A 24,235-nucleotide genomic window follows, 5' to 3' on the forward strand; every position below is an offset into this window, starting at 1 on the left:
AACTGGTGAAGTCCACATTGATACCATTAGGTTGCAGGGTTCCCAGGCGGAAAATGAGTTGCTGTTCCTGCAACCTTCGGGTGACATCATTGTGGCACTGCAGGAGGCCCATGATGGACATGTCATCTAAAGAATGGGAGGGGGAGTGGAAATGGTTTGTGACTGGGAGGTGCAGTTGTTTGTTGCGAACTGAGCGGAGGTGTTCTGCAAAGCGGTCTCCAAGCCTCCGCCTGGTATCCCCAATGCAGAGGAAGCCACACCGGGTACAGTGGATGCAGTATACCACATTGGCAGATGTGCAGGTGAACCTCTGCTTAATGTGGAACGTCATCTTGGGGCCTGGGATAGGGGTGAGGGAGGAGGTGTGGGGGCAAATGTAGCATTTCCTGCGGTTGCAGGGGAAAGTGCCGGGTGTGGTGGGGTTGGAGGGCAGTGTGGAGCGAACAAGGAAGTCACGGAGAGAGTGGTCTCTCCGGAAAGCAGACAAGGGTGGGGATGGAAAAATGTCTTGGGAGGTGGGGTCGGATTGTAGATGGCGGAAGTGTCGGAGGATGATGCGTTGTATCCGGAGGTTGGTGGGGTGGTGTGTGAGAACGAGGGGATCCTCTTTGGGCGGTTGTGGCGGGGGCGGGGTGTGAGGGATGTGTTGCGGGAAATGCGGGAGACGCGGTCAAGGGCGTTCTCGATAACTGTGGGGGGAAAGTTGCGGTCCTTGAAGAACTTGCACATCTGGGATGTGCGGGAGTGGAATGTCTTACCGTGGGAGCAGATGCGGCGGAGGCGGAGGAATTGGGAATAGGGGATGGAATTTGCAGGAAGGTGGGTGGGAGGAGGTGTATTCTAGGTAGCTGTGGGAGTCGGTGGGCTTGAAATGGACATCAGTTACAAGCTGGTTGCCTGAGATGGAGACTGAGAGGTCCAAGAAGGTGAGGGATGTGCTGGAGATGGCCCAGGTGAACTGAAGGTTGGGGTGGAAGGTGTTGGTGAAGTGGATGAACTGTTCGAGCTCCTCTGGGGAGCAAGAGGCGGCGCCGATATAGTCATCATTGTACCGGAGGAAGAGGTGGGGTTTGGGGCCTGTGTAGGTGCGGAAGAGGGACTGTTCCACGTAACCTACAAAGAGGCAGGCATAGCTGGGGCCCATGCGGGTGCCCATGGCCACCCCCTTAGTCTGTTGGAAGTGGGAGGAGTCAAAAGAGAAGTTGTTGAGGGTGAGGACGAGTTTGGCTAGGCGGATGAGGGTGTCGGTGGAGGGGGACTGGTCGGGCCTGCGGGACAGGAAGAAGCGGAGGGCCTTGAGGCCATCTGCATGCGGAATGCAGGTGTATAGGGACTGGACGTCCATGGTGAAGATGAGGTGTAGGGGGCCAGGGAATTGGAAGTCCTGGAGGAGGTGGAGAGCGTGGGTGGTGTCACGGACGTAGGTGGGGAGTTCCTGGACCAAAGGGGAGAAAATGGAGTCCAGATAGGTGGAGATGAGTTCGGTGGGGCAGGAGCAGGCTGAGACGATGGGTCGACCCCACCACCCAAGGCAGGTTTGTGGATTTTGGGAAGGAGGTAGAAACGGGCCGTGCGGGGTTGGGGAACAATGAGGTTGGAGGCTGTGGGTGGGAGGTCCCCTGAGGTGATGAGGTCATGAATGGGTTCATCCACTTCACCAACACCTTCCACCCCAACCTTCAGTTCACCTGGGCCATCTCCAGCACATCCCTCACCTTCTTGGACCTCTCAGTCTCCATCTCAGGCAACCAGCTTGTAACTGATGTCCATTTCAAGCCCACCGACTCCCACAGCTACCTAGAATACACCTCCTCCCACCCACCCTCCTGCAAAAATTCCATCCCCTATTCCCAATTCCTCCGCCTCCGCCGCATCTGCTCCCACGATAAGACATTCCACTCCCGCACATCCCAGATGTGCAAGTTCTTCAAGGACCGCAACTTTCCCCCCACAGTTATCGAGAACGCCCTTGACCGCGTCTCCCGCATTTCCCGCAACACATCCCTCACACCCCGCCCCCGCCACAACCGCCCAAAGAGGATCCCCTCGTTCTCACACACCACCCCACCAACCTCCGGATACAACGCATCATCCTCCGACACTTCCGCCATCTACAACCCGACCCCACCACCCAAGGCATTTTTCCATCCCCACCCCTGTCTGCTTTCCGGAGAGACCACTCTCTTCGTGACTCCCTTGTTCACTCCACACTGCCCTCCAACCCCACCACACCCGGCACCTTCCCCTGCAACCGCAGGAAATGCTACACTTGCCCCCACACCTCCTCCCTCACCCCTATCCCAGGTCCCAAGATGACATTCCACATTAAGCAGAGGTTCACCTGCACATCTGCCAATGTGGTATACTGCATCCACTGTACCCGGTGTGGCTTCCTCTACATTGGGGATTCAAGCGGAGGCTTGGAGACCGCTTTGCAGAACACCTCCGCTCAGTTCGCAACAAACAACCGCACCTCCCAGTCGCAAACCATTTCCACTCCCCCTCCCATTCTTTAGATGACATGTCCATCATGGGCCTCCTGCAGTGCCACAATGATGCCATCCGAAGGTTGCAGGAACAGCAACTCATATTCCGCCTGGGAACCCTGCAACCTATTGGTATCAATGTGGACTTCACCAGTTTCAAAATCTCCCCTTCCCCAACTGCATCCCTAAACCAGCCCAGTTCGTCCCCTCCCCCCACTGCACCACACAACCAGCCTAGCTCTTCCCCCCTCCACCCACTGCATCCCAAAACCAGTCCAACATGTCTCTGCCTCCCTAACCTGTTCTTCCTCTCACCCATCCCTTCCTCCCACCCCAAGCCGCACCCCCAGCTACCTACTAACCTCATCCCACCTCCTTGACCTGTCCGTCTTCCCTGGACTGACCTATCCCCTCCCTACCTCCCCACCTATACTCTCTCCACCTATCTTCTTTTCTCTCCATCTTCGGTCCGCCTCCCCCTCTCTCCCTATTTATTCCAGAACTCTCACCCCACCCCCTCTCTGATGAAGTGTCTAGGCCCGAAACGTCAGCTTTTGTGCTCCTGAGATGCTGCTTGGCCTGCTGTGTTCATCCAGCCTCACATTTTATTATGTTGGAATTTCCTATTACTCTCTTTTTTACCTTGTCATTCAATCCTCCATTTCTTTGGCTTTCCTGCATTTCACAACAGAATAAATTCATTTTCCACTATTCATTAGCATGCGTATCTTGTTACAAATTATGTTGAAAATTGTTGTATAGTGTTGCTCTTCTCCGACCATCATACAACAGAGAAAAAAAAACCAAACATAGAATATAAAGACAGAAAAATTAGGCAATAAAGAAAGTGCCCAACTTAACAATCCTTCTTGTGCAGTGTTCCATCAATGGCCTTTGCCCGATTCTTTTTTCTCCCTACTAACAGAATTGTTATCTTAAAAGTCAGCCATGTAATTTTTCTGTTGCATTCTCTGTACCACTTCAGGCTCTGTTTTCTTGGTGACCAGAACGCAACCCAATATTTATTTATTGCCAGCATGGAACTTTGCATGAGCCATCTATTTTCTCTTTTAAAATGAAGTCCTTTACATTTATTACATAAGCTTCTTTTGCCATCGTTATACTGATTTAAAATTCTGGTAGTAACTGAGCTCCTTTCCCCATTTCCAATTTCTATTGTAATCACATTTTAACAGGTTGCATTTAGTTTCTGGATCCAGGTAATTTATGTAAATTGGAAACAGTACTTGTTCTGGTACTGAGCCCTGAGGCGCCCCAATCAGTATTGTCAAATTTTCTTTAATGAGTGTTCATTGCTTACTATTCATTCCCAGATTATATCCTGAATCTTTAAATTTTGCATTTAATAAATAGACTTTACACAAGAAAAAGGAAGGTGAACCAATGACATTTTGTTTTCATAGTCTTCATTGAATGTTAATTTCTCATAAATGTTGAGCAGGTTGGTCAAACAGGAATCCCTTTCGAGTCCATGCTTTGCGCTTGTAACTAGGTTGTTCCCACCTGATCATTGACTTCACTGTCTTACGTGGAATGGAATTGGCTAATAGATTTGTAGTTGCTTATATCAGTTTTGTAGCTGTTTTGAATATGGCATATTAGCTAGTTTTCAGTCTTTATGTATGCCTTAGAATCTATTGACTCACTAATAATTATTTTCAGTGCTTCACAAAATGTTTTTCTTTAGTCTCTTTTGACAATTTCAGATTGCATCTTTTCCCTGGGGGTTTATCTGTTACAAACTGATTATTGTGAGAACTTTGCCATTTTAAACAGTCATTGTTTTTGTTTTGCATATCTTTGTGTGGAGAGGGCATGTTGCTAATATCTTTTCTGATTACTTGAAAGGTGTAATTGTTCAAGTTAGTTACTATTTTATGCTCATTCTCAGTTCAAGCACATTTGAACTCTTTTGGCGTTTTCACCTCTTTGCCCTCTTGTGATACTAAAACAATTATTGTACTATTATGAATAGATTCAGCTCTCTGATTTTTTTCAGTTCTTCATTGAGTCTCTCATCACCTTGTTAACCAGTTTCTACAATATTTTGTACACAGTTCAGTGAGTCCTTGACTTTTCATTTTTCCTCGGGGAACTTTTACATGTCACTTATGCTTTCAAGCTCATGTTTAATTTGTTTGTGAATCAATTCTTGATCATAACTGTTTAGTCTGAGCTTGTTACTTTTGTAAATATATTTGTTCCACACCCTAACAGTTATTCTTACAGAGATGTTTAATTTTGCTTTAAAGAGTTGTTAAAAGGTCATCAAATTTGTTTTCTTTTAAAAAAAAGTCTTATATTTTTCAGGTTGTATAAAATGGCGTGATGTAGTCCACAAATAGGGATACAACTCCAATTTTGTAAACATTTTTCCATAATATACAAACAAATGATTAGGTCCAAGTTATGACACATAGATAAGCAAAATTAGAAGAAGTGAGGCTCTCCCTGAATTCCATGTGACCCTGCAGCCATATGGTATCAATGTGGACTTCATCAGTTTCAAAATCTCCCCTTCCCCCTCTGCATCCCTAAACCAGCCCAGTTCATCCCCTCCCCCCACTGCACCACACAACCAGCCCAGCTCTTCCCCCCCACCCACTGCATCCCAAAACCAGTCCAACCTGTCTCTGCCTCCCTAACCGGTTCTTCCTCTCACCCATCCCTTCCTCCCACCCCAAGCCGCACCCCCAGCTACCTACTAACCTCATCCCACCTCCTTGACCTGTCCGTCTTCCCTGTACTGACCTATCCCCTCCCTACCTCCCCACCTACACTCTCTCCACCTATCTTCTTTACTCTCCATCTTCGGTCCGCCTCCCCCTCTCTCCCTATTTATTCCAGTTCCCTCCCCCCATCCCCCTCTCTGATGAAGGGTCTAGGCCTGAAACGTCAGCTTTTGTGCTCCTGAGATGCTGCTTGGCCTGCTGTGTTCATCCAGCCTCACATTTTATGATCCAATTTTACTAATCAGTTGACCATGTGGAATCTTGTTAAAGTCCTTGTAGACAATGTCTACCTTTCTGTCCTCATCTATATTGTTAGTTGCATCCTAAAACAGCTCAATCAAATTTGTAAGACACAATTTCCCATGCACAATGCCAAGCTGACTTTCCCTAATCAGCCGTTGCCTCTCTCAGAATACCCTCCAGTTGAAGTGTCAGCATTGGAGGTGAGTTTGGGATCCCGGCAGTTTCTGCATCGTCGAGGTGGCCCTATCGGCAACTCATGGCTGCTGCTGTGGAGGCAAGTTTGGGGTCCCAACAGCTTCTGCTTCCAGCTCAGATTCATGGAGGCAGTGGCAGAGGAGATTTTGATTCCAGTCTGATAACAGGCGGCATTAGCAGTGGTTACATCAGGGAGGTGAACCTGAAGAGGACTTACGGTAGCAGCACAGTCATGTTGGGCTGGTGTGGTAGCTGGCAGCAGTGGTGTCATGGGTATTGTTGAAATCTAATGAGGTTTGATAGTGGCGAGGGCATTAATGGAAATAAGATGGCGCCAATGAGCTTTGAGTTTTGTTCCAGCAGTGGCAGCACAGCGAAAAGGACTTGTGCCTGGCCATCAGGCTCATGGCCAATGATGGAACACTTCACAAGAAGGATTGTCTAGTTGGACACTTTCTTTATTACTTCATTTTTCTGTCTTTATATTCTATGTTTGGCTTATTTTTCTCTCTTTATAATGGTCGGGGAATAGCAACACTATACAACAATTTTTACTGTAATTTATGCCAAGATACATGTGATAAAAAAACCAAATCAAATACTGCCTCCAAACTCTGGTTATCTCGCTATTTTAAAGCCTCCCACCTGCTAGTCATCCCTTTACCTGAAAACAGTCCACCCTAATCAACTTGTGAAAGTTCCTGTCTCATCGGAGATGTCCATGTCCCACAAAAGAAGTTTTTAAAAGCTTCCCATCTCTCTCCATGTTAACTATAAATAATTCTCTCCCTTAAGGTGTTGTACTTCTTTCTTTTATTATTATCAGTCCCTCCTAGAAAAACTAGCCCTTGGCCCTAATATGCCTGATAACTACCAATCTCGCTTTAATGCCCCTTTTCCTAAGTTCTTGAATGTGTGTGACCTACTAAATACATTTCCATCTTTCATCATGCTCCATCTTTAAGCCTTTCTCATTATAGCATCGAAATAGCTTTTACCAAAGTTTCAAATGACATCTTACTGTCCTTCTCAACTTGTCTGTGATCTTTGAAATAGTTGTTCTTACAGTGATGCCCAATGTCTTTGTACCATTGTCCAGTTAGGTGGGGCTACAACTGTCTAGTTCTAATCTTATCTGCTTAATTGTAGTCAGACATCTACTTGTAATGGCTTAAACTCCTGCTCTGGTATTCAGAGGATGTGGTGCATTTGGATTTTAAGAAAGTGGTAAATAAAGGTGGAACACTGAGGATTGGACATAATATACTGCTTGAGAATTGGTTAACAAGACAGAAACTGAATAGGAAGAAACAAGTCATTCCCAGGATGGCAGGCTGTTGCTTGTGGGATACTAGTAGGATCAGTGCTTAAAACACAGCTGTTCACGATCTATATAAATGATTGGAATGTATGGAACAAATGTAGAGGCAATGGGCTAGTGGTAATATCATTAGACTATTAATCCAGAAACTCAGCTAATGTTCTGGGGAACTGGGTTTAGATTCTGCCATGGCAGACGGTAGAATTTGAATTAGGTAAAGAATCTGGAATGATGGGTCTACTGCTGACCCTGAAACCATAGTTGATTGTTGGAAAAAACCATCTGGTTGACTAATATCATTTAAGGAAAGAAGTCTGTCATCTGTACCTGGACTCACCAAAATGTGACTAGACCCTCTGGGCCATTAGGAATGGGTAATGAATGCTGGTTTAGAGAAGCCCACATTCTGAGAGTGAATTAAAAAAAAAAATTCCAAATTTGCTGATGACACAAAATTAGGCAAAAATGTAAGTTCTCCGGACAATGCTGAAGGGGCTCTGGACAGGTGAATTGGCAAGATCATGACAGATAAAACATAATATGAGAGAGGTTGTCCACTTTAGTTTAAAAAAAGGTAGAAGTATTTTCAAATGGTGTAAGATTGTGTGAAGTATTGATGTCCAAAGGGACTCCAATGTTGTTGTTCATGAGCCACTGAAAACTGGGTGCAGCAAGCAATTAAAAAGATGAAAGATACATTGGCCTTCCTAGAAGGGTACTTGAATATAGGAGTAAAGATGTGTTCTTGCAATTGTGTAAAGCCTTGGTAGGATTACACCTAGAATGTTAGTTTTCTTATCTAGGGATGTAATTATCATAGAGATAATGCAAAGGAGGACACCAGACTAATTCCAAGTAAGGTGTCCGTGGCTTATGAAGAGAGATGGAAGAAACTGGACCAGTACTCTCTAGATTTTGAAGAATGGAAGTGATTTTGTTGACTCTTTCAAAATTCTTGCAGGGTGTGTAAAGATAGATGTAGACATGATGTTTTCTCTGGCTAGTGACTCCAAAACCAGGGACACAGTCTCAGAATAAGGGGTAGGCCATTTAAAATTTCGATGAAGACGAATTTTTTTTATGAGGGAGCTGTGAATCTTTAGAATTCTGTACCCTAGAAGTATGTGGTAGTGCAATATTTTAGCATATTCAAGACAGAAATTGATACATTTCAGGATTCTAATTATGTCAAGGAAAATTGGGATAATGGAGAACATGGCATTAGGATTGGTGATCAGCCATGATCTGTTGAAAAGGTGGAATAAACTCAACAGGCTGAGAAACTCCCACTCTGATTTTCTAATTCAGGTATCACCCAAAGATCTGTCCTTATTATGGTGAACTGCTTACTTGAAACAGTGCAGTATATTTGCTATAGGTAGAACCACCATGCCATTAGTTTGGGAGTTCTAGGATTTTGACCCAGCAACTTTGAAGGTACAACAATATGTTTTCAATTAAGAATGGTGATAGGTTTCGAGGGGAGCTTGGAGATGGTGCCTTGGTCTTTAAGTTGATTATGATTGTGACTTTAGAATGGGCTATCTAAGAAGCTTTGTTGAATTGCTGCAGTGCATCTTGTAAATGGTAAATGTGCTGCTACTGTGATTGGCAGTGAAAGGAATGTAATGCAAAGGATCTAGTGCAAATCGTGTGAGCAGCTGAAACCTTGATGGTGTCAAGCTTCTTAAGTGCTGATGGAACTGCAGCCTTGCAGGCAAGTGGGGAGTATTCCACCACACTATGGCTTGTAGATGGTAGACAGGCTTTGGGGAGTCAGCAGGTGAATTTTCACTACAAGGCTCCAAGCATCCAACTTGCTGTTGCAGACACACAAGTTGTATGGTTAGTCCAGTTCAGTTTCTGGACATTGGTAACTCTTAGCATATTGATAGTAAGAGATTCAGTGATGATAAGACAATTGAATGTCAAAGGGTGATGGTTGGGTATTTTTCTGTTGCATGTGATCATTGTGGCACTTGTATGTTAAAAATGTTCTTGGCAGCCCCAAGACTTTGTGTTGTCAAGATGTTACTGCATTCAGTATCTGAGGAATTGAAAATGGTGCTGAACATTGTGCAATCATTGAGCGAACATTCCCATTTTAGACATTTTGATCGAGGGAAGGTCATCAATGAAGCAGCTGAAGATGGTTGGCATGAAAACATTACACTAAGGTACTGTTGAAGTGATGTCCTGGAGCTGAGGTGACTGACCTCCAACAACTATAACCACCTTTCTTTGAGTTAAGTATGACACCAACCGGTGAAGAGTTTTCCACATTATTCCTGTTGTACTTGGATATGGGCAGCTTCAGTAAATGAAGAATCGTGAATGGTGCTGAACATTATACAATCATTGTAAACATCTTCACTTCTGACTTTATGATGGACGGAAGGTTGTTGATGAAACAGCTGAAGATAGTGGGGCTGGGACACTACCTTGAGGAACTCCTGCCGACTTGTCCTGGAACTGAGATGACTGACCTCCAACAAATATTTTCCTATGTACCAGGTATGACTCTCATATGCAGAGAGTGCCCCCTGATACTCATTGATTCTTGATGCCACACTAGGTCGAATCTCAATGTCAAGGGCTGTCACTCACCTCATCTCTGGAATTTACCTTTTTTATGCACGTTTGATCTAAGGTTGTAATGAGGTCAGGAGCTGACTGATGCTTGCAGAACCCAAACTGGGCATCACTGAGCAGATTATTGCTGAGGACGTGCTACTTCATGGCATTGTTGATGACATCTTCCATCACTTGACTGATAATCAAAAATAGACTAATGGGGCAGTAATTGGCTGGGTTAGATTTGTCCTGATTTTGGTGTACAGTACATACCCGGGCAATTTTTCACGTCGTTGAGTAATGCAAGTGTTGAAGATGCATTAGACAGCTTGGCTAGGCATGTTGTAAAGTCTGGAGTGCAAGTACTATTGCTGGAATGTTGCCAGGTCTTCTTCCAAGTGGTAGGCAGTGACTATGGGGTACTGCAGGGATCAGTGTTTGGATGCCAGCTATTCACAATATATATTAATGATTTATACACATTATGTCTCAAGTTTTCAGATGAGATAAAACCAGGTAGGAGGCTGTGGCATGGATACAGAGAACTTTTAGTATAGTTTGGATAAGTAGTAGGTGGGCAAATAGATGGCAGATATGGTGTGATGTGGATAAATGTGAAGTTATCCATTTTGCCAGGAAAAGTAAGTAGGCAGATTATTGAACAAATGGTCACAAATTGCGGAACAGGGTAGTGAAAAGTGACCTAGATCCCAGATGCTGGAAGTAAACATGTCAGTGAGGGGCTAATGAAGGTATGTTGGCCTTTATAGAAAGACGATTTGAGTACAGGGGCAACGATGTCTTAATACAATTGTACAGGACTTTGGTAAGATCATAGCTGGAGCATAATGTGCAATTTTGGCCTCATTATCTGAGGAAAGATCTTCTGGCTTTGGATGGAATGTAAAGAAAGTTTATCAGACTGATTCCTAGGATGGCAGAATTGATGTAAGGGGAAAGATTAGATGAGTTATGACTATATTCACATTTGGAAAGAAATGGGTTTATTTGGAATTGTCAACATGGCTTTTTTTGAGGGGGGTTCTTGTCTCATATTTTTGGTTGAGATTTTCGTGGAGTGACGAAGGCAGATGAGGTCAGGGTAGAGGATGCTGTGTGCATAGACATTACTAAAGCATTTGACAAGGTCTGTCATGGTAGGCTGGTCTAGATTTTTGAGTCACATGGATCCACAGTGAGTTGGGAAGTTGGATACAAAATTGGCTTGGTCTTAGAAGACAGAAGTAGTTGTAGGGTAATATTCTTCTGACTGGAATTCTGTGACCAGTGGTACTCTGCAAGGATTGGTGCTGAAACCTCTTTTTTTTTGTAATATATGTGAATGATTTGGATGAAAATGTAGGTGGTTCACTTGCAGACAACACAAAAATTAGTGGAGTTGTGGATAATAAGTGAGGTTGCCAAAGGAAAGCACGGAATATAGATCAGTTGGAAAGTTGGGCAGAGAAATGGTAGCTGTAGTTTCATCCAGAGAAGTGTGAGGTGATGCATATTGGGAGGTCAAATGCAAGAGAAAAATAAACAGTAAATTGCAGGACCTTTAGGAGCATTAACATACAAAAGAATCTTGGGTGCAAGTCCATAGCTCCTGAAAAGTGGCAAAACATGGATAAATTAGAAAGGGTGTGTAGACATGCTTGTTTTCAACAGTTGTGGCATTGAGCATAAAATTTAGTAAGTCATGTTGCAGCTGTATAAAACTTTAGTTAGACCACATTGGAGTCTTGCATGCGGTACTCTTTGCCACTCTATAGGTAGGATTTGGTTGAGTTTTGATATTTGAAATTTGAATGATTTTATTCTCATGTGTACCAAAATACAGTAAAAAGTTTTGTTTACAAGTGGTACAGGCAAATCACAGCAAGCAAAGGATATACAGATTGAAAAGGCTTACAGGCATGAAAAGATGTAGCTTGGATTGCAGTGTTTAGCTATAAGGAGATGCTGGACAAGCTTATATTGTTTACACTAGAGTGTAGGAGGGAGAGGGGCAATCTGATAGATGTATACTAAATTGTGAGGCACTGATGTGATTATCAGTCAGAGTCTTTTTCCCAGGTCAGAAATGTCAAATATTAGGGGTGGCGTAGGATTAAGGTGAGAGTGAGAGGGAGAAAGTTTATAGGAGATGGGCGAGGCAAGTTTTTTTATACAGGGAATGATTGGCATCTGGAATATGCTACCAGGAGAAGTGGTAGAAGCAGATATAACAGCAACATTTAAAAGGCATTTAGCCAGACACATGAACAAGCAAGAGATAGAGGGATATGGACCATGTGCAAGCAAATGAAATTAGTTTATAATGGCATCTTGGTCAATATAGATATGGTGGGCCAAAGGGTTTGTTGTGCTGTGTCATTCTAAGTACTCACTCGAGTGTAGAAGAATGATGGGAGATTTCAATGAAGATTGAGAGGGTAGCTAATGTCATTCCAATATTCAAAAAGGGAGATAGAGAGAAAACAGGGAATTATTGGCCAGTAAACCTAACATTGGTAGCGAGAAAAATTCTCGAATCCATTATCAAGGACTTTGTAGCAGAACATTTACAGAAGAGTGGCAGGATCAGACAGAGACAACATGGATTTGTGAAGAGGAAATCATGCTTGACAAATCTATTGGAATTCTATGAAGCTGTAACCAGTAGAGTTGACAAGGGGGAGCCAGTCAATGTGGTGTATTTGGATTTTCAGCAATCATTTGACAAAGTCCCACATACAGGATTATTGTGCAAAATTCAAGTGCATGGGATTGGGGGAAGTGTATTGAGATGGATAGAAAATTGGTTAGCAGAGAGGAAACAAAGAGTGTGAATTAATGGATCCTTTTCAAATTCAGGCAGTAATTAGTGGGGTGCCACAGGGATTGGTGCTGGGACCCCAGATATTCACAATATATATTAATAATTTGGATGAGGGAACAAAATGTAACATCTCCAAGTTTGCAGAGGATATCAAGTTGGGTGGGAGGGTGAACTGTGATGAGGATGCAGAGATCCTTCAGCATAACCTGGACAGGTTGAGTGTGGGCAAATCAAAGACAGATGCAGTACAATTTGGATAAATATGAGGTTATTCACTTTGGAAGCAAAAGCAAGAAGGCAGGTTACTACATGAACGGCTGTAAATTGGAAGAGGGAAGTGTGCAGCGGGGCCTGGTCATCTTTCTGTACCAGTTGCTGAAGTTAAACATGCAAGCACAGCAGGTAGTAAAAAAGGCAAATGGAACGTTGGCCTTCATTGCGAGAGATTTCAAGTACAGGAGCAGGAATGTGTTGTTGCAGTTATACAGGGACTTGCTGAGGCCACACCTGGAACACTGTGTGCAGTTTTGGTCTTTTTTCCTGAGGAAGGATGCTCTTGCTCTCAAGGCAGTGCAGTGAAGGTTTACCAGGCTGAATGTGGGGATGGCAGGACTGACCTATGAGAAGAAATTTACTAAATTAGGATTGTTTTTGATGGAGTTCAGATGAATGGTGGGGGGGGGGGGGGGTGATATCATCAAGACTTATAAAATTCTAACAGGACTAGACAGGGTAGATGCAGGGAGGATGTTTCTGATGGTGGGTTTGCCCAGAACCAGGGATCTGAGGACTCAGGGAAGATGATTTAGGACAGAGATGAGGAGACATTTCTGTACACTAAGAGTGATGACCCCCTGATAAATACAGCACTTGGGGTTAATGGAATCAAAGATTATAGGGAGAAAGTGGGATTAGACTGTTGAGTTGGATGATCAGCCATGATTGTGATGAATGGTAGAGCAGTCTCAAAGGGCCAAATGGCCTCTTCCTGATCCAGTCTTCTATATTTCTATGTCAACCTCTACAATTCTAACAACATTAGATAGGGAAGATGTAGGAAGCATGTTCTGGATGGTTTGAAAGCCCAAAACATGGGGGATCACTGTCTAAGGATAAGCGGTAGGCCTTTTAGGATTGAGATGAGGGGAAATTTCTTTACCCAGCAAATGGTGAAACTGTTGAGCCCTGAGCATTGAAGATCTTTAAGAAAGATATAAACGTATTTCCAAGAACCGAAGGGATCAAAGGATATGGGGAGAAAGCAGGAACATGGACTGAGCTGGACGGTCAGGCACAATCATATTGCGTGGTGGAGCTGGGACAAAGACCAAATGGCCTAGTGCTGCTCCTACTTTCTATGTTTGTATGTCTGTTACCCCTCTCCTCCTCTTCCTCATTTTCTTTTTTGAAGTCACTCCTTTAAAAACTATACAACTCATTGACCAAGTCAATATAACCTAATATCTCCTTGGGTGGCTTGGGGTAAAACAAAATATAAAAATGAGTCTGTCATGGAGTGGGATGTTTTATTATGCTAAAGGTTGTTAAATAGCATTCAGGTTTGAGGAGTTTCGATATGCTTCAACGCTTTTGCTTGATGTGTTTTTTGAAATTCATTCGTGTGGTGTGCATGCTGCTGGCTGGACTTCTCTAACCCGAGATGCTGTTGTGAAGGTGGTAGTGAGCTGCCTTCTTAAATGGCTGCAATTCATTTGGTGAATGAATTGAAAAAAAGTATGTTAGTTGTTGGAGTAATGTGTTTGTTGTTGCTCACAAATAGAAGCTATACCTTTGTCTTCAAAGACTAACTAGTGTACTATAAAGGATTAAGCTGAATTTTAAGGGCTCCTTGAATGCTGCATTTCCTTTGTCAGATCCTTCTACGTGAGAGTAAGAGTGGAGTATCACAAAGGCTTTTGCCAGCTTCTTCAATGATCACTTAAATGGGAGCCAGTCCAGTATATTTATGGGAAAGCAAGGTGGATGACCTGCCACACCTGTAACTGCTTCAATCTTAAGCCCACTACAGGTGAACTACTTGTTACTAAGAAATCCTCAGAAAATCCTAAAATCCATGCGGCCAGGAGGGGCCAAAAACTGTTTTTGCGTCAAATAACTTTAGGTTCTGAACCAATATTGGGAGGGGGAATTTCATCCAAGGATTTTTTTTCATAAAACGAATGGATAAAAATCAATCAGAAGGTCAGACTTGGCCATGTGCTCCGGATGTGTCTAAAACGTGAAACCGAGATAAAATGGTACATCTATTTACATACGTTCCAGTGAAGTGCCAAAACATGTTTCTTTGCAGCGTACTTGGGTGTGTTGGCTAATTTTAATGTACACTACTTGACCCTATTTGTCATGCTTGTGGGTGGCACGGTTATATAACTATTTTGTCATAATCTAAGCGGTGATTTTTTTTCTTTTTGTTTGTTTCCATTCGCGCAAGAAGCCCCAACACATTTTGTTTGATTGCTGGATTCACCTGTATCAGCTGTTGAATGCGCGCTGCTCTCCCGTTGCAGGAGGCATGCGCGTTGCACTGTATTCCTAAATGGGACAGCTGTACGTGACATCATTGATTGGCCGTCGCCAGAGAAACTTTTGTTCCGCTGTCCAATCGCGTGGCTCGAAACCAAAAGGGAAGGAGCTGGTGGAGCAGGGAAACCCAGCGCTCGCGCTCTGTCTCCGGCAGCTCGGGGGCTGGAGGGAGGAGGAGGAGGGGGGGCCGACAGGGTGGGAGGGAGGGAGCGAGCGCCGCGCGTGATCCTGCTTGCCTCCACTCTGCACGGCCAGAGTCCCACAGGCGGCACCGACTCGGCCAAGGGCGGCACTGCTGCTAACGGTACCAACGGGGCAGGAACAAAAAAAACTGCTATACCAGAGCGGGGCTCCGGCCGCATTGCTGTCTTTACAAACCGGCAGTTTTATCTATGTGCATTGCTCGGTCTTTTCTGCCGTATGGTTTTTCTTGAAATACTGTATACATTAAAAAGACCGATTTAGTGTATTAGCATTGCTGGTTCGGATTTGTCGGCTACCACCCTTTTCGGTACATTGTTGTTTCGTCGGGCTATCCAGGTGTAAAGTCCATACATTAGCCACACTCGAGTCCCAGGCTCCTGGACTATTATGGAGAACAAAGCGGCCGCACGGGACAGCAGCGACCGGGACCTGTACCGTCAGTTTCAGGACTGGTGTTTGAAAACCTATGGGGACTCGGGCAAAACCAAGACGGTCACCCGTAAGAAATACGATCGCATCGTCCAGTTTCTGAGCGGAGTAGAACCAAGCTCTGCCGATAACGCCAAATTTAAATTCTGGGTGAAATCGAAAGGGTTCCAGCTGGGATCGTCGGAAGAGCTGAAGGCTGGAGGTGGTAAACTGGTCCTTTACGTGCCAGTCAAAACAACGGTTAGTGCTTCCTTGTATTAAAGTTGATGTTTATTCTTTTCCCCACACCCCCCCCCCCCCAAAAGTCTACACATGAAGAAGCAAAGGGGTGCCACAGTTGGCTGCCTGATGGCGGGGTCTTTAGTAATGGTACATCAGTCGGTCATGTTGGAGAGGCTGGCACGTCCAGCTTGTGCACTCATAACGATCTCTATTTAATTGCACAGAAAATGACGTTTGGGGTCAGTTGCTTTCTTAGTGAACATCTCGACCACTTACCTTGACAATCTCCATATTTTGAAGAGTAGCATTAATTCCCAGAGTCTCATTATAAGACACAATTTGAGGCAAGTGTGCTTGCTGCATCCTGGATATCATTACATAGTGTCGGGACAGAATTTTTGGTGGGAAGCCAAATGCAGCGCTTGTGGGTGTGTATAAATCCCCCCCCTCAGTTTTTCCAATTATTTTCTAAACAGACTTGTTTTTCCCAATACATCTAGTATTATGTTGCTGTCAACAAAATAACGTGCTGATATTGTAATTTCAAAAATACAGGAAAACTACTATAGTTCGATGGTAATAAGTAATATTTTAGCTTTTTTAACCACTTATTTTAAACAGTCCTCGCTGGTCTTCTGTTTTCAATGGCATCAGACGTGTAATGGTGATAGCTGTTGTTCAGAAACATTTTTGTTAACAATCCAAATCCCTTCATCCACCCACGCGATTATCCCGGTGAAACAGAAAGGGTGTGATTACAAGGAGGACGTCTATGATGGGTTCTGTTTTCCGTAACGTTGCTGACAACCTGGATTATGCTGGGGCTTTAGGGACTTCTTTTTGGACAGTTCTTTCCTGTCTACCCAAGAGATCCGCTCTTGTCACTAAATCCGCGGTTGCTGTCTGATAATTAGGCTTCATGATTACTGTCTTTTAAAAGACATGGGAGATACAGAAACATCGTCAGCTATCGGGCTAATTAACTACAGTACCCGACTGGCTGAGAGACTGAATTACAAGTGCCATCAACAGGACAGGCAATTGCAAATAAAATGGGAGGGCGCTTTGCACCGTTCAGTATCCATTTTATACATTCCACAGAAAGCAAACTGTATTCATTCCCATTAAAAAGTACAAGCAATTTCTGTGTTCCGGAGCTTACATCGACGGTGCATTTTGATGTTTTACTGCTCAACGAGCAGCATCATAGAGAGTTAGGTTATAATTTATCGATATTTCTGCATTAATTTCCTCCCATAGTCTAGCATATGCACTTTTGTCACCAGGCAACAGAACCTCACGACCTGGCATTTCTTTCATCACGATGGGGCGAAGGTACCAGCAGTCGACGGATGCTGGTAGAAAGCTGACGAATGGCCACCTACCTGTCTGTTTTTATCTGATTATACGTTCTGCTTCTCATGTACACCAACTAAATTCAATACTTTTTAAATTTCGTTCAGAATAAGAATATGGGTGGGAACTGACGTTTACTCAAATATATCAAATGCTGAGGGTATTTTCTAACAACAACGAGAATGTCCAATCTAGAGGCAAGATATTTTAAAGGTGGAGACTTTGACACACAAGTATTAGTAGAGAATTACTTTGGTACAAAAATGCATACACACGTAGCGGGGAGGGGAAAAAAGATTTTCTTCACTCGATTGCCACCTTGTTAGCAAAAAGCGCCGAGGTCTCAGTTGGAGAATATTCTAAATAAATATTTCACTATTTCACTCAACTAGGAAGTTAAAGATGCCCAGCTCTGATTGGGGAAAATATATATGTGAACTCTGAAGATACCACTATATAATTCTGTTTTAGTATATGATTGATAAAATCAGGAGGCAATATTAAAACATCAGGCATACGAATTTATCAATTTTACTTATGTTCATAGGGTGTTATTTGGCGACCATATTGTTATCTGGTAGGCCTGTCTGTCACCACCGTTACCTTCTGGAATATTTATTGCATTAGCAAGTTACTCAGCAGACTCATGTTAGTTTTATAGTCGCTGTCTGTATAATTTTAAATGTGGGAGGATTGTTTTAAAAAAGCAAACGCAAAGTCATATGGCTGACCTGCTGTGCGTTTTAAGGTTTTTAAAATTCGATGACAAGGCCTGGAATGGCGTGCCATCTCTTCCCCTCCCCCCTTCGAAAGCTGCTGGTGTTGCCTGGCCGGTCGGGGTGTCGACAGATCTGGCGTAAAATGCATCTGTGCTGCGAAAGGCTGTGGGTCCCGCCTGAGCGCGCGCCCCCGAGGGCGATCTCCCCTACACCCCTCACAACCTCATTCGCGGGGGCGCGCGCGGCCTCGCCGACATTTCCCGGGCCGCTGAGGGGGTGGGGCGCGCCCGGCCGCCCAGATCGTCGCTCTAGTGTCTCCTCACCTCGCGGCTGCTCGCGCGTTCCCATGGAGACGGTTACTACCTGCTCGTGGCTCGGCTCCGGCCTACGGCGCAGAATCAACCTGTTTTTTTTGGTTTCCCCAGTGGACAATGGGAGCCGCTGTGGCAAGGCAAGGCCGGCAGCTGCTGCGCAAACAAACTAAAGAGAAAAGTTCAAGCAGATTAATATATATATATTTTACACCGTGGAGGATGTACCTTTTTGATACTTAAATGGAGTTTTTTTTAAAAAAAGCTTTCCACCTTTGCAAACTGCCGACGGCAGCTTCAACTAAATTTTGCGGTGAACCTGGAGCAATTTCGACATCTTTTGGATGCAATTCAACATTTTAACGCTTCGCTTTACATATATATATATACACCCACCCCGCAATCTCACCAACTGGAAAGGCAATTTAGTTTATGCGACATTGAAGCAGAATTACAGTGTGTGTGTAATTGCTGTGCGAGCAGGCTGACTCCAGCATTTGCTAACGGGATTGTTGTCAGCAGGCCACAATTGCCGTAAAATCTCTTATGAAATGGAAAAATCGTGTACATGCGCATCATTTTTGCGTTGAAGTGAATGGCTGGTGATGCCATTAGAATCATTTTAAGTTGGTGTGACAGAAAAATAAAATTAAATATTTTCTAGAGTCAGTGCTAATTGCCACAGGTGTGAATCGCACGAGGTTAACGAGCTTACATTCCCATCTGTTTATCACGACCAAGATTTTGAACCCTCGGGGAGAATAACATACACTCCTGCTTTGTCACCCTGCTGAGTGCTTCATTCAGTGTCGCTTTTGCAGCATGGGGTGGGATAGGGAGTGGAAAACCATGTCTGAAATAAATAAAACTGACGCATTAATTACACTATTGATTTTCCTTTATTTGTGTTCAGGATCTGTTTGCAAATCCAACTCCCAATTACTTCACTAAATCTTAAAACGGCTGCTCCCTGAAATCAGACAGCTGAATACCCTGTGAAATGGATGCCCTCAGTACATCTAAACAACTCGGTTCCACCAGATTTAAAATACACGTTATGATGAACAGGACTTAGGAGATCCATAAACATTTGTTAAATTTCTTCAGTTTTTGGATCCCGCTGGCGGTTCTTCTTCCTTTGACAAAGTGACGGACTCAACAAACCTATATTGTACTTGATCGTTTAAATGTTATAAACGGCAATTTGATGAGTCAAAAAATCCGGACATTACAAAATCTTAATTTTTGTTTAGACTTACATACTCTGGGGGTCAAATGGCCTCCTTCTGTACACAAGACTATGACCCACTTCTGTAAAAAATCTCTCGCCCCAAATTCAGCCGGAAAATTACTTAAACGTTTTCAATCTAGACGGCAGGAAATGTACCATTTAGAAATGGAACAAGTTTGTTCAACCCAATGTAGCTCCGTCATGTTAAGTTTCATTAGACACTGAGCGAAACGGTTTTCGGTTATTGCCGACGCTAAATCTTTCCATCAACTCACGTATTCACGTTACTAATACCGTTGATGTTAATATTGTACAGCGCTGTTCAATATCTAGATAGGATAGCCTGAACTAGCTTCGGTCATCCTTGTCATTGGTTAGTTTGTTACACAGCTCGGCTCTCAAAAGTTGAGATTGTTGGAAATTTTTCTAATTTGTTGGCACATAACCTGTTGGATTGTCTTTTTAGTGGATTACGTTTGAATGTACAAAACTGAATTATTGAGACAATGATTTCGTTACGACTTCAACACTCCTAATTTGGAATGCATCTTGAAAGCTAATAACCTACTGCTGGACAATGCCCCATTTCCCAGAGAAAATATGAGATTATGTAAGAGGAGACCATATGATTTTATAGGGATGGCTCACAAGCCGGTCAGCCAACACATATTACACAGAAATTCATTAGTTATGGCATTGATGGGTTCCTTTATTAAAAAGCTTCAAGGTAGTGTTAAAGCTTAAGTGCACACTTGTAAGCAGAAGTGCATGCTTATTTTGCAACAATAGAAAGGAAGGTAAATAAGTCTTAATGATGTGGTTGTTATTATTTACATGGCAAAAGATAATAATTACTGTTTTACATTGTTGGGTATATTATAGGCTACCAACAAGTGGAAAAGATACATCAAAATAAATCTGCAAGTAAATTATAGAGATGCAAAAATTACACTAATTGTCATGAGGCTCTTTAATTCTTGGATGCATTAACGTTCAGCACCACCATAAGGTGGTGGAGTGATTTCACCTGCTGGAATCAGTTTTGTAGTCAAAGTCTTGCTCATTGGCTCATGGAATCAATATGGCAAAATTGCATTGGCAGGTCTGGTAGCATTCCAGGATAGAAAAACAGTTTAGGTTTTAAGTATAGATAAGTTGTAGAGCTGGATGAACACCAGGCCGAGCAGCATCAGAGGAGCAGGAAATCTGACGTTTCAGGTCTAGGCCCTTCTTCAACTTTCCTGCTCCTCTGATGCTGCTTGGCCTGCTGTGCTCATCCAGCTCTACACCTTGTTAACTCAAATTCTCCAGCACCTGCAGTTCCTACTATCTCTGAAAGTTTTAAGCACAGTTGACTTTTCTTCAGAACTTCTGAGTTTGTCTCAGATTTCCAGTATTTGCTTTTTTTTACTTCATGGCACAATGGACTTGGCAGTCTGTGGTTTTCTTCAACTGGTGGCACTGTACCACTATAGCATCTATACGAGAAGTGCTGCTGAAGTTAATTAAAAAGCCACTGACCAAGAAAGAACTATCAGTGCTTCAACCAGTGCCTGACTCATTGCTTCACTCCTTTTTCAAAGTGGTAAGCCAGGCAGCAGAGAGCAGGCAAGATAATGGCCAGCAGCAAGTGGTAAGGGTAGCAGCATAAGCAGAATATTTTACACTGATGCCAGCAGGGCTGCCTTGTGCATAGAGTAGGTGGCAGGTAGCCATCTTATGTGATGGCAATACATTATGTTAATTGTTAAAAGGTAGACAGAAATAGCAATAGTATAAAGGGCAGAGAGGGAGAAATGTTGATTTTGAAACATTGAAATTTTGAACATTGATATGTTTGCAGTCCAGAAAAAAGGATAGAAATATTGCTACAGATAGTAAGGACTGCAGACGCTGGAAGTTAGAGTCGATAAAATGTGAAGCAGGTCGAGCACAGGTCAGGCAGCATCAGAGGAGCAGGAAAGTTGCCATTTCGTGTCTGGACCCTTCATCAAGAATGGGGAGAGGGAAGGGAGCTCAGAAATAAACAGAGGGAGTGGGCATGGGGCTGGGGAAAGGTAGGTGGGATAGTGATAGGTGGATGCAGGTAGGGGGCTATAGTGATTGGTCAGTTGGAAGGGTGGAGCGGATAGGTGAGAAAGAAGATAAACAGGTCAAGGAGGCAGAGATGAGAGAAAGGACTCGACATGGAATGAGGCTGGGGTTGGGGAGATTTCAAAGCTGGTGAATTCTCTGTTCAGGCCAGAATGTAAGATGGTGTTCCTCCAATTAATGTGTGGCTTCATTTTGATGTTGGAAGAGGTCCAGGATGGACATGTTAGCAAGGGAGTGCGAGTGGCAGGGGCTGTTGAAATGTCTGGGAGCCAGTAGGTGGTGTTGATTGGAGTGTACCTAGCACAGATGCTCCACCAATCAGTCCTCAAGACTACGCTTGATCTCCCCGATATACAGGAGACCACGTCAGGAGCAACAGATGCAACAGACCAGGTTAGAAGATGTACGGGTAAAACTCTGCAAAATATGGATTGTTGGTTTGGGGCTTTAGATGGAGGTGAGAGGGGAGGTGTAGGGGCAGGTGTAGAAAATCCTTCAGTTGCAGGGAAAGGTGCCGGATATGTTGGGAAGGTTGGTGGTGAGTGTGGAGCTGATGAGGGAGCCGTGGAGTGAGTGTTCCCTGTAGAAAGCAAATAAAGGTGGGGAAGGAAATATCTTTTTGTGGTGGGGTCAGATTGCAGGTGGTGAAATGGCGGAGGATGATGAGTTACATTTGCAGATTGGTGGGGTGGTATGTCAGGACCAGGGGACTCTCCTTGTTGTTTTGGAGAGGGGGTTTGACAGCAGAAGTGTGGGAAATGCAGGAGATGCGGTTGAGGGCATTCTGAATCATGGAGATGGGAAATTACGGTCCTTGAAACAGAATGACATCTGGGATATCTGGGAGTTGAACACCTCATCCCAAGAGTAGACAAGGTGGAGCGGACGAATCGGGAGAATGGATCGCATTTTTGCAAGAGGGTGGGTGAGATGAGGTGTCGTCGAGGTGGCGTTGGGTATCAGTGGATTTAAAATGGATATTGGTGCTAAGCCAGTTATCAAAGATGGAGACGGAGAGGATCAGGAAGGGGAGAGAGGTGTCAGAGATGGTCCGGTGGAATTTGAAGTCGGATTGAAAGATGTTGGTGAAGTAGATGAACTGTGAGAGCATGAGGCAGCACTGATACAGTCATCAATGTAGCAGAGGAAGAGATGAGGGATGGTGACAGTGTAGCTGTGGAAGAGGGACTGTTCCACATTTCTGTGAAGAGTCAGGCATAGCTTGGACGCATGCAGGTGGCTATAGCCACCCCCTTAATTTGTAGGGAGTGGGAGGAGTCAAAGGAAAAATTGTTGAGAGTGAGGACTAGTTCCACAAGCAGATGAGTATAGCGGAGCTGGTTTCAGTGAGGCAGGAGCAGGCAGTGACAATGGGTTGATGGGGCAGTCAGGTTAATGAATTTTGGATAGGACAAAGTTTGGAGGCTGTGGCTGTGTATCATTCCTCAACACTGCATCACTCATTTCTACCTCCTTTCCAAAATCCATAAACCTGACTGACCTAGCCTCTGCCTGCTCCTGCCCTTCTGAACTCATCTCCTGCCTTTACTCTGTTCTTTTCCCTTTGGTCCAGGAATCCCCATCTACATTCGGGATATTACCCACGCCTTCCACCTTCTCCAAAACTTTCAATTCCCTGGCCCCCAACACCTCATCTTCACCTTGGACGCTCAGTCTCTCTACACCTGTATCCCCCATGAGGAGGGTCTAAAAGCCCCCATTTCTTCCTCTCCCACAGGGCCAACCAGTCCCACTTCACTGACATCCTCACACTTTTCTACTCCTCCCAATTCCTACAAATTAAGGAGAGACCAAGTGCCAACTTGGGGACCGTATTACAGAGTATCTGCACTCAGTATGCTTCAATCAACACCACCTTCCAGTTGCCAGCCATTTCAACTCCCCCCTCCCACTCCTTTGGCAACATGTCCATCCTGGAGCCTCCTCCACTGTCAAAATGAGGCCACATGCAAACTGGAGGAACAACATCTTACATTCCACCTCAGAAGCTTATAGCCCAATGTCATCAACATAGAGTTCACCAACTTCAAAATTTTCCCACTACCAGCCCTATTCCATGCCCAACCTCCCCTTCTGAAGAAGGGTCTAGACCCAAAACATCAGTCTTCCTGCTGCTCTGATGCTGCTTGGCCTGCTGTGTTTATCCAGCTGTACACCTTTTATCTCCCTCTCATCCCCGCCTCCTTGATCTGACAGAACCTGTCCATTTTCCTTTCCACCTATCAGCTCTACCCCTCCCATTGACCAATCCCTACAATCTCCTACCTGCAACCACCTATCACCATCCCACCCACCTTCCCCAGCCCCATGCCCTCCCTTTGTTTATTTCTGAGATCCCTTTTCTCTCTCCGGTCCTGATGAAGGCACCAGTTCTGAAACATTGACTTTCCTGTTTGTCTGCTGCGCTCTGCCAACACCATGTTTTATTGAAATGTTGCTGGATCAGAGATGGCAACGTGGCACATGAGTCAGTGGGACAGCATTTTGGAGTCAATGATCATTGTATCATCAGGTTGGGTTAGCTTTGGAAAAGTAAGTGAAATTCAGAAAATGATTAATTGGAGAAGGACCAGTTTCAGTGGCTAATAACAGAATTGGGCTTGTTAAATTTGAATCATAGGCTACAAGGTGGACTGTAACAGAAGCATAAGCAGCCATAAAGACAAGATATTGAGGTACAAACAAGACACAACCCCATGAGGGGGAGT

At 44.2% G+C, this 24,235-nt stretch overlaps 1 protein-coding gene across 3 annotated transcripts in view; it reads left to right on the forward strand.

The window, feature by feature from the left end:
• Positions 1-15,189: 15,189 nt before the first annotated feature.
• Positions 15,190-24,235, forward strand: part of LOC125452078 (nucleolar protein 4-like) — a 337,333-nt gene continuing 328,287 nt past the window's right edge. For all 3 annotated transcript variants that reach the window (XM_048530043.2, XM_048530045.2, XM_048530048.2), the window contains exon 1: positions 15,190-15,813. In XM_048530043.2, the coding sequence (XP_048386000.1) occupies positions 15,532-15,813 (282 nt within the window). In that variant the 5' untranslated portion in view covers positions 15,190-15,531. The remainder of the gene's footprint in view (positions 15,814-24,235) is intronic.

The sequence above is a fragment of the Stegostoma tigrinum genome, chromosome 5 (assembly GCF_030684315.1).
Source record: "Stegostoma tigrinum isolate sSteTig4 chromosome 5, sSteTig4.hap1, whole genome shotgun sequence".
Classification (NCBI taxonomy): domain Eukaryota; kingdom Metazoa; phylum Chordata; class Chondrichthyes; order Orectolobiformes; family Stegostomatidae; genus Stegostoma; species Stegostoma tigrinum.